Source organism: Geospiza fortis, unplaced genomic scaffold (genome assembly GCF_000277835.1).
Source record: "Geospiza fortis unplaced genomic scaffold, GeoFor_1.0 scaffold190, whole genome shotgun sequence".
NCBI classification, from domain to species: domain Eukaryota; kingdom Metazoa; phylum Chordata; class Aves; order Passeriformes; family Thraupidae; genus Geospiza; species Geospiza fortis.
Genome location: NW_005054328.1, coordinates 5,610,976 through 5,622,285, shown reverse-complemented (window position 1 = coordinate 5,622,285; position 11,310 = coordinate 5,610,976). Strand labels below are relative to the sequence as shown.

The window sequence follows — 11,310 nt, the reverse complement described above, 5'->3', positions numbered from 1 at the left end:
AGCAGGAATAGTTGGAAAATACTTTCTATTATCCATATTGAAGAGAGTATTTAATTTGAAAAGGACCTGCAGTGATCATCTAGTCCATCTGCCTGACCGTTTCATGGCTGACCAAAATTGTTGCTGTCATCTTGATCATCAAGAGCATTGTCCAGATGCCTCTCTTAGACCTTGACAGCTTTGGGGCATTGACCACCTCTCTAGGAAGCCTGTTCCAGCACCCTCTCAGTAAAAAAAGTTTCCTAATGCAAGGAAATGTTTCCTAGTGTACATTTCAGTTAGTGAAGAATCACTTTCAGACTAATAGACAATCAGCTTCTTTAAAGGTGTTTCTTTAGAAGACTCCTTTTTTTAGCTACTGAAATCTGTCTCTTCATTAATGTGTATATTTAATAGTGATAATATATATGCAGCTAGCGCTGCTCCTACTTCAGCTTCCTACTTAAAAATCAACTGTTCCTCTGCCACATGGGCAACAGATATGGAGATAGAAATCCTTTGTTGTCTCCTGCTATGTTTTGAGACATAATTCATTGTGAAGATGTCACTCTGCATCTTTTTCACACGTACAGTTCTCCTTTTTCCTCACTTTTGGTGCAGTTGTTACCTAGCTTAGAAAACTTCCAGTAGTGGAGTTTTTGTTTGCCCAAGATAAACAGAAATAAACATCTTCCACCAGATTTTATTGCATAAAAAGCATGGTGGGGTAGAGGATAAGTAGCTTATGTAGTAAGATTTACCATCAAGCACAAAATAAATCATAGAATAAATAGTTACATGAAATTTTGAAAATCTGTCCTGCTGCTTGGCAATAAGATGTTGACCACAAAATTCATTTTCTTAGCTAAAGAACTGTCTGTTGCAGGGCTTCCAGTTAGAAGTGGATTGATATACCAGCAGTTGTCCTCCCTGCTGTTTATTTGGATGATGCATGTCTGTGTCTGCATCTCAATGAAAGGCACTTTTTGATGTTTTCTTAACAGATGTCTACAGTAATCCTTTTTTTTTTTCCCCCTTAAACTGCTGACATGTTCAGGGTATCTTCCAGATATTATGGGAGAAGCATTTTAACAGAAGTCAGGATTTCAAGTCATTAGAAAGTTGTTCTTGCTGTTTCCTATCTTTGCCTGTGTAATATTTATGCATTGGAAAGTATTTGCCAGTTGCTCTTGAACATTTTGTGGAGAAGACCTGATCACTACTCTCTTGTTAACTGTGGAACTTCAGAAGTGAATTTGACTTTAATTGCAACTCATGTCTTTTATTACACACAAATCTAGAATTTATAACTACAGCCTATAGAGATTGCATTTTTTTTCTGCATGGTTGTGAAGGGTGGAGCCTTGACCTTGATGATTTTCATGGTTCTATATGAAAAAGTTTCTAAAGAAAAAAGTGTTAAGAGACTCAAACAAGGAAGGAAGAATAATTGTTGGCTGAAATTGTGGAGATACTTTAGAAAACATGGGTATTCTTCAAAGTAGTTGAATATGCATCGTAAAAATGTGTTAAGATGCAAAAATTTAGTAAATTGTTCAATACTGAGTTTTCCAAAGTTAAATATTTGGTATGCTGCTGTTGCAGAGAGTGAAAATTATTTGTAACTGATGATTGTCCGATAATTTTTTTGTTGCAGTACAATAACCATGAAATTCGGTCTGGAAAACACATTGGTGTATGCATCTCTGTTGCCAATAATAGGCTTTTTGTTGGCTCTATTCCTAAGAGTAAAACCAAGGAGCAAATTGTTGAAGAATTCAGCAAAGTTACAGGTGAGTCAGTGACTAGGTTTTATAGACCTGGAAGGTGTCAAATGTGGTCAGTGATGAGCTGTCTTTTAGCTTATAGTTAAATGATGATGAAAACAAACCAAGCCCACACAGCATTTATCTCAACATTATGTGCTGGGGTTTGTTTGGGTTTTTTAAAAACTGTTGTTTTGCTGGGGGCTGAGATATTTGTAATTAGACTAGATGGGTGGTTCTAAGTTCTGCCTGTGGAGTAAGTGTGTAATGTTTAAAAAATCTGTTCAAAGCAATTTGAATTAAAAGTTTAATAATTTCAATACTAATGGATGTTTTAAAACTTCTTGAGGCAAAACTGAAGCAAGCAGAAGAATGTAACTGGTTCTGAGATTTATAATTCTTAAATTTTAAGAATCTCTTTTTGATGACATTTTAACTTGCAAAGATACTGTTTCTCTGTTACTGAATTACAGACTTCAGGTTCTTTGGAGCAAGAAACTTTTTAGGTATTGGAGTCACGCAACTTTTATCTCTTGTTGTTTAGACATTATGGAGAAAACACACACTGTAAAGTGTTGTAACTGAGAGGGGTTTAAGAGAATAATTGACAAAGCAAAACTTTTGACTGCCCCTAACTCTCCTCCATTCAGTATAGAGAAAGAGTATTCTTCCATAGCTACAAAGACAACCTGCAGTTTATAAAGCAAATCAGTGGATTGAAAGCATAACAAATATTTTATTTCATTTCAGAGGGTCTTACAGATGTCATATTGTATCATCAGCCTGATGACAAGAAAAAGAACCGGGGTTTCTGCTTTCTTGAATATGAAGATCACAAAACTGCTGCTCAGGCCAGACGTAGGCTAATGAGTGGCAAAGTGAAAGTCTGGGGAAATGTTGTTACAGTGGAATGGGCTGACCCTATAGAAGACCCTGATCCTGAAGTCATGGCAAAGGTAATAAAGCTGTAACGGGACCATAGTACATTTAAAGTGCTCTGTCCCAAATTAGGTATTTCCTGGAAATAGCCTAAAATTAAATAACATCTTTTCAGCCTTCTTGACAGAGATGTTGTAGCTGTGATGATAAGAAATGAATATACCTCAGAAATTATAGGGATTTAAAAACTATATGGCCTTATAATATTTCGTGTTCCCATGGTTGAATAGTGAATGTAATTCTTGCCAAAATGACACATACGATGATGTTGTTAATTTTTTACGTGGAAGTTATGGTGGTGACTCCTGGAGTTAAAATGGATTTGTACCCTAGTATTTGGAAGGACGGAAATAGAGATATTCTCACAGAACAGCCGTAATTCTTTTTAAACCTGGAACTGTATCACTTCAGCTTTAGAAAGAATCTGTCAGTGTTCAGATGTACACAAATGTATTTTCAAAGTTTCTATTAGCAGTTACTTCTGAGAAGTTTAGCAATTAGCTTGTATTTGGAACTTGGCAGTTATTTTTAATTTGGGGGAGTTAATTCCTTTTAATACCTAGACTGGCAATATTTGGGATTTTGAATATTGAGGTGAAGGTGAAGTCTGGACTGTTAACATTTTGAAGTATGTTGTAGCAGTTGTTTTATATATGTGCCTGGTATCTTGCCAGAAACAAACTACCCAATTTATTTTTTTTCCCCATCAGATATTGCCCAACCCTGTCTTTTTCAGTTGTGTTGTGTAGCTGAGTTGTTTAATGGAATCTCTTAGCTAGCCCATATCCTTATCTCTTTCTCTTTGCTTGCTTTTCGTCTGTGCTTTTACTCTCATCTGAGACACGTCACTTGCTGGAGTCCTACTTTGATGGACCTAGTAAGATAGCTTGGCTGGGATCTCCTCTTTGGTGAGCCATAAGGGAAAAGGGTTGGGGTGGGGGCTCATTTTAGGGAAAAAGCTGCTTTTGTAATACAGGTATTACAGAAGCTTTTGGACTATCTTGTCTGCAGACTTTATTTTTCTTGCCCAGCATGATAGACTGTCAGCAGTAGGGAAGGGGTCTTGCAGGTCAAATTTGTGGAAGGTGGCACTACCTAAATATGGTAGCCCGTCTTGGCTCAAAAGAGAAGAGACCTAATCCACCCAACTGTCAAAATAAATAAGCAGCAATTTCTGCTGATATAACAAAATAGATGGAAAGGAAATGATAGGGGACATAATCAAGCATCTCTCCTAAGTAAGTTTGCAGATGTGCAGAGTAAAAGGCTAAAGAAATGAAAGCTTGATTGTGGTTTGCCTCATTTACTGTACAGTTTTATTTGAATATGTTAATACCTTCTATTGTTTAGTATTTGAAATGGGACATGAAAAGAGAAGAAACGTGGAAATGAAGGAAAGAAATGTAGAAAACATGGATAAAATCAACTTGAATACATCTGGTGCCACATGCCAAAGATAGGACATGAAGCTTAGGTTGAAGATGTATGGAAATGTGAGGCTCTGTGAATAATACTGAAAAAGTAGAGACCATCTGGGTTGTGTCTGAAGACAGAAACTGAGACGATAATTGGTGTCTGACCTTCCTCATTGGCTGCATCCTTTAGTTTATTCTTGCAACAAGGAAAGTCTCTACTCCAGTCTTTCTTGGCCACCCGCTGTACCTGTGCAGAAGCTGACTGTATCTGGCCCTTCTCTAAGTGTAAGGTTTATTTTCTGTTCTTGGTATCTTTCTTCTAAGAGAAAGAGCGGCGAAGCTGCTGCTGCAGTCAGTAATCTCCTGGATATGAGCTGCAGGTTGGCTGTCAGTGCTGCTGACTACTGTTAGTCCAGAGCAAAGGGAAAGCTATTGACCCATGTCATCTTGCACATTGCTATGGTAGAAGGCTCTGGAGGAAACTGTGACTAGGAGAAGTAGGTTGTTTTTATCAGAATAATCATCTGGTCATCAGTTTTCTTGCTAGAAACGCAAGTCCATAAGAGCAAGCTATAAGGAAGACAAATTCACACGTGTAGCCAGAAGGTGAACAGTGTTCTAAATCTTTCAGAAGCAGCATGTCGTTTCATCGTATATGGACACTTACTAATTTAAATTTCTGAAATGTCTACTCGAGTCTTTTTTCCTTTGTCCTTCTGATAAAATGTTGTGGAGAGCACTATATGGGTAAATACTTATAATTTAAATGGACTGTTGTCTTAAATACAAAGTAGCTTGAGCATGATGAGAGATGAAGTTAGATTCTCAAGCTAGATGGATGTGCTACAGGAGATAAGTGCTTGCACTAACAGATCAGAGTATAATTGGTTAAGGTATTGCCTTCTGGTCCAAAGTGAAATTTTTTCCAACTTGTCAAGCAGCTGTGTTGATAGTCTAATTTCTCCTAAGTGTCATTTTGTTGCCTCTTACACCTGTAGTCTAGCTAAATTTATTAATATTTTACTTGATTTCTGTAGGATGGCTGAGGCTGCAGAGGACGTTCTGGAGTGGCAGGTTAAGCAGCTAAATAAAGTCTTATGCTTGTGGCTGTCTGGCAGATTACAGGACAAGAGACAGGGCTAGTATCCCTTGGAGAATGTGGCCTGAAGTGTTTGTGCTGTAGGTAAGAGGAGGAAAAGGAGCAGATACCAGAGGTTTTGGGATAGTCTAATCTTAAGCAGTTTTTAAAATGTGAGTTGTGCCTTGAAAACAAAATGCTGGTGCTGGGTATATCGCTTGTTACAAGTATCTATGGATTCTTGGTATAATAATGTGTGAGCTTTAATGAAGAAGACTTCTTTTGTTTCCACTTCCCTTCCTTTTTAGCTGGCTTAAGTAAAAATGGGTTCATCTTCTCTCACCCTATGCTTTAACCTGCCTAATAGCTTTTACATCATCTTTGACTCATTCAGTTACACTTCTAATCAGTAACATGAGCAAAGGTGTTAAAAATTCAGCTGTTGGAGATTAATGGATTTGTCTACACTGGGGAAATTTAAATTAGTTGTTTTTTTTATTTCTTTAAAAAACACTATATTAGTGCATCTTTTAAAAAATAGTGATTATGCTATCTAGTTTTTAATCATGTCAGTCATCATGGATTTATTAGGCTGTTTAGGGTTCCTTGTGAGGTTCTAGTTTTCATCCTTTTCTAAAGAACAAGAATATGGAACATTTGTTTAAAAGTTAGTGGTTTTCAAACCCATTGATTACATCATAAAACTTCCTGTAATTAATTTCCATGGAATAAGGTTAAGGTAGCAGTTAGGATATTTTACTAAAAATGGTTATTATGTATGTGTTACAATACATAAAGGTTGCTCTTACCATCAAGACATGTAGGAGAAGCTTAATAAATAATAGGAAACAGCTTTCCTTGTGGAGTTGGCTATGACTTTTATGATCTCCTGAGAATTAGCAGAAGTAACTATTGCCAAAGTCCAGAGCTGATACACTGGGTTGGATTTAGGGTCTGTAGTAACCCTTCTTCCAAATCTGCATCCTACCCTAGTTCAGCTAGTGAGACAGATTTATGGAAGTCTGACCTGTTCTTTTTGTAACTTAGTTACATTGCAGTTCCTCCAAAAATGGTGTCTGGGTTTATTGAAATTGCTGTATGTGGTGGGAGCAGAGTACAGCTCTGCTTCAGAAATCAAAGCATGCTTTCCTTAGTCCTTTCACACCTCGTGTTACTTGGTTGACCTTCAGGGTCAGGAGTCAGTGCTGCCACATGCAGTGTCATTTGATGTCATCAGCTAATTTGAAACCAGTAGGAGCAGAGAGGATGTAAGAGAAGTTGCAGGTCTTGCAGCTGACTGGCAGCTCCATTGTAGGCAGGTAAGACTGAGCATTCCTTGGCAGTAGGAGGTGATTAAACTGTCAGAGCATGGTGCCAGCACGTGGAAGGAGCTCTTCTTGACAAGTTGGAAGAGTCTTTTAAATTGTGAGAGCACGTGGATGGCATCGTGTAAACATGCTCATGTCTGGTCATTATGTGCAGCCTCGGCATGGACACCAGGATGAATCTTTCAATCCTGTTGGGTCAATAATAGGTGATTCCTGCTTTCCGGTATATGTCATCTGCTATGTTAAGTAAGGGTTTATTTTAAAGCTTTTGTCAGACTGCTCTAGATTTTCCTTTATCTTTTGCACTTGGTGATTGATGAATCTTTATATTGATCATTTAGTAAAGAGTTGGATGATTACCTGTCTTTCTGATTTTAGAAGCTGCGGAGCGGTCTTTGTGTAGCTTAAGAGTCCCACTGTGTGCTTTAGTGAGCCAGGGGAGGGAATGAACTTCCACAGCTATTTGGGGGTGACTCTTCCTCAAGGCAACAGCACAGTTTGACTTGAGAAAGTTGAAGGGTAACTGGCCAGTGTCAGCCTTAGTATCCCCTTTCTGTCTGCAGTTCTGTCTTTTAGCAGTGGCTTCAGGTCACTGAGTGCCCCTCAGGCAAGTACAGTCCTGACATTAGGTGTTTGGTGTAGCTATAGCATGGGAAACACAAGTTAAGCAGCTTGAAAGCTGCAGGCCTGTCACCTCTGACCTAGATATTACAGTGATGACTGTTCTGCAAATAACTGAGCTAAAGCCTTTCTAAACAATTAAATGTTTTGATAAGTTAATTGTTTTGTGTGTAACCAATTCTGGTTACCTTCTCTCAAGTTTGATAGTGTTCTGGGTTGAAGATAACTGCTGGTAGGATCCTTTTAAGCACTAACACAAATTGGATTGACTTTCAGGATACTAATACTTATGTAATCATGTTTGATAACAGATTAAATGTTTCTGTCAGGGAATTTTGGAGCTAACTCATGCTGTGTGACTATTTATGTATACATATTCATATGTATGTAAAACGCTGTACAGAAAACGTAATGGTGTTTCTTCAGTGCTGCCAATAGCAGTAACTTGCAAAGCTTCATTTTGTGTTTTGGAATTAGACCATACTCCTAAGTCCTTGTTTGTTTTTTTTTTAACCCCCCCTTAGGTAAAAGTTTTGTTTGTACGCAATCTTGCCAATACTGTAACAGAGGAGATTCTAGAAAAGGCCTTCAGTCAATTTGGAAAGCTAGAACGAGTGAAGAAGCTAAAAGACTATGCTTTCATTCATTTTGATGAACGGGATGGTGCTGTAAAGGTAAGTGGACTGTAACTCTGTGTGTGTGTGTTGTAAGTAGTGTTCTTAGAAGCTGTATGCTACTTCTAATTTGAGAAGAAGCTTTGTCTGGAGAATTGGTAACACACTGTCGCTGATAACTTTGTCCTCTCTGGGTGTCTCCTAGGATGATGCAATTCTAGCTTGAAAAGTGGATCTTTAATGCGCCTGCACTAAGTAATTCCGCAGATGAGCTTTTAAGATAATAATGTTGTTACCATTTGAAACTCAAGTGCCAGAAGTTGAATGACTCTTCTCACCAAATTATTGGTAGAAATCTAAAGCAGTTTCTCTAGGGCAGGTGATAAAAACTTAGGTAATATTTTTATTTATTTTTCCAGGAATAATTTTTTTTTTTTATGAGGGGTCCTGGACAATTTAGTAGTTGTCATTCCTGGATTTTGCTAGCCCAGTCTTGATGTCATGTGTTGTTAAGGAAAGGAAAGTGTAATTCCCCATCTGCCTGTAGTGTATCCATTTTTTCTGTGTTATGTGGGTGGATGCAGGATACAGGGGGATTCAGTTTTCTTACATATCCATATGTCTTAAAGCAGATGCTTAGGAAGATGATGGGAAGAGTCTTAGTAAGACATATATCCTGTCAGGGCTTAGCTATGTAGAGTCCCTAAAAGTGGTAAAATCTTTAGGATTCCTCTGCTCAAAATTAACTTATAGTAATAACTGTGGCCCGTGGGAATTGTACATGGCAAGGAGGGTAAGGGAGGAGTTGATGGTTTGCTGTTTGTTTTGCTTTTTTTTTTTTTTTGAGGAGAAGGTTGTGGGGAGGTGGTGAGGTGATGGTGTGGATTTGGGGAGGAGTTGGGGGTTTTCGTGGTTGATCTGTCTGTTTTTTCCTTGTAATCAGAATAACTCTTTAATTTTGGGCTTCTGGTTGAAAAAGAAAGTGCAAGTAAAATAAAGGAATAGCAGAATATACTAAGCTGTGCTGTTGGCATGTGTGCTCACATTAGGAATTTATTAATGGATTACAAAATGTGCACTTTCAGAGGACAGTTCATTAACTGTAACAGCTTGCAAAGATTGAAGCCTGTTTTCAGTTTTGAGGGGAAGATTTTTAAACTGATATATGAAGACCTGGGTTTGAGAGCCAAGTTCAGAAGAAATGCCTAACTGGACCCCATAATGCTGTGCTGTCTGATTGTCTAAATTTTTTTTTTAGCTTTATATTGTTATTTTGGCTTTGGATAACAAATTTAAAAATGCATACTCTAAAAGGTAGAAGAAAATTAACTTCAGATGTGCTTGGAAGTATATTTAAAGTCTGGTTAATTCCTTCAGGCAATGGAAGAAATGAATGGCAAAGATTTAGAGGGAGAAAACATTGAAATTGTTTTTGCTAAGCCACCAGATCAAAAAAGGAAAGAACGGAAAGCTCAGAGACAAGCGGCTAAAAATCAGATGTAAGTGTAAATGCATGTAGTTATGTTGTATTGCTTCTGAAAGACATGTACAATCCTGTCAAATTAGAACATCTGGGTATACTATTAGGTATACTGTACAGGTTCTCTGGCTTCTCTGAAAGATGTTGGATTCATTTTTGTTTGCATAAAAAATCTAATAGTGCTGTTTAGTGATAATTTAGGTACTGTCTTGCTCTGCTTATTGAGTGTGAGAGCACTGGAGGAACTATGTGAAGGTCATGAAACATACATACTTCCCACTTTTTATTCTAAATTTCCCTGTACTTCTGCAGTGATGTCACATGGATGAACTTAGCGTTGTGTGTTCCTCTCAGCAGCCTTAGTAATATTGATACAGCACCCCCTCTTTAGTAAAGTACCCACTGAAAGGACGGTCCTGATATTCTTTCTTGCCACTTCCAGAAGATGGATCTGCCCATGAAGCTTATAAACTCATACTGATAGAGATCTTGCACTAGTAAATGCTGAACATGGTTGAAAACAACAAGAAGAAGGCAGTTTCTTGCTGGTGTGTTCTGCCTAGTGTTCTCATGTGTTTTTCTTCCTGGGTATCTTCCTGCTTTCTTAACCAGATTCCCTCCCCCACTTTACTTCCAAAAATAACTTGGAAGTGCTGTTGTGCAGTATCCAAGAAGAGGGAATAGGGAGGTTGCAGGACTAATAGAGATCTCCACATGGTGACCTACTGTACACATGGAATTGGTTAAGTTTGCCCTGCTTATAGTTCTCATCACTTTATTAGCCCTTTTGTTCTTCCTTGGGCATCTGGTATTACTGTAAGAAGTGAATTTCTTCTTTTTTCTTTAGCTTCTCTTCTGTGCCAGGCAGGCCTTTTCTGCTTAAATCTTTTGCTGATACAGCTGTACTTCTTCCTGTGTATTCTGCATCTTGGCAATGCCACCATAAATACCTGTTCATTTAATTAAAATCTAGAAGGTGTTTGAAAGTGACACAGTTTCCCTCTCAACATGGCAGTTGTTGGCATGGTCCTGTTGTCTCTGATTGGATATAAGCTTTCTCGCATTGAATTTGAGTAATCACCAAAAGATATTCTCACTGCAGTATGCGAACATATTTGCTAGCTCAGTATTCAGAATCTAATGATGGCCTATCTCCAGTGATGAAAAGGAAGATTTTTTAAAATGCACCTCAGTTGGTTATTGTGCTATGTGATTCCTGCTCCCCACCCAACTCTTCACTGCAGATTATCTTATACCCAGTTTTACTACTTCAGGGTAGCGTGCATGTATTTATAGCGCTGTAAGTCTTCTGTCACAGGTCTAATATTAACATGCTGTATTTTATCTGCATCCCTCTGCTTTTGTTTAGGATGTGCATATCTCATTTGTGGAGGTAGGTACTGTAGGACTGTCTCTCTTACTCCTCTAGGCATAGATATGGTAATGCCACTTGGGCAGTAGTTCTTTCATGTGGAAATTCTCTGTGTTCCTTTGTTTTTCTGAGCTGTTAAGGCAGTATGAAAGCAGCAAGTTTGATTAACTCCAGGCATTTTCTGGTTTTTGAATATACTGTTCATTAGTGAATTGTAAGGGTTTTTAATATTCCTAGGATTCCAAAAGATGTGGGAATAGAAGGATATGTGTGTTTTTAAGTCTGTATCCCAGTTACTTGAAAAGTATGGAGTGACATCTTAAGATCTTGGAGATAATTTGCAGTTTGCACTACATATACTGTAGCAAAAACACATCTTTACTTTTCTGGATACTTCCACATAACTACAGATTCAATTTGATTTTTACATTAATATAGTTAGTAATCTTACCTGCTTGTCTACAATTGACTATTCAATCAGTAAGAAGTATTTTACATCATATTTTTACTACTTGAAACCCCTCATGGCTGTCAGAAGTAGAATTCTTAATCTGTATAAATTCCTTTGCTTTTCAGCACATTGCATACTATTAGCCATGTGAAACTCTACATGAGGAGAAAATCCTGAATAAAAGGGCAGGGTGATTGTGATTATTAGTAAGTTGTCTCCATCCTAATTTTGAACAGAAAGGATAAGAAGTCTTGGTAGTGACTCAGC

The 11,310-nt window shown here is 37.8% G+C and overlaps 1 protein-coding gene across 3 annotated transcripts in view; it reads left to right on the top strand.

The window, feature by feature from the left end:
• Positions 1 to 11,310, top strand: part of SYNCRIP (synaptotagmin binding cytoplasmic RNA interacting protein) — a 25,072-nt gene that overhangs the window by 6,890 nt on the left and 6,872 nt on the right. For all 3 annotated transcript variants that reach the window (XM_005421177.3, XM_005421176.2, XM_005421173.3), the window contains exons 6-9: positions 1,637 to 1,772; positions 2,496 to 2,701; positions 7,651 to 7,800; positions 9,118 to 9,239. In XM_005421177.3, the coding sequence (XP_005421234.1) occupies positions 1,637 to 1,772; positions 2,496 to 2,701; positions 7,651 to 7,800; positions 9,118 to 9,239 (614 nt within the window). The remainder of the gene's footprint in view (positions 1 to 1,636; positions 1,773 to 2,495; positions 2,702 to 7,650; positions 7,801 to 9,117; positions 9,240 to 11,310) is intronic.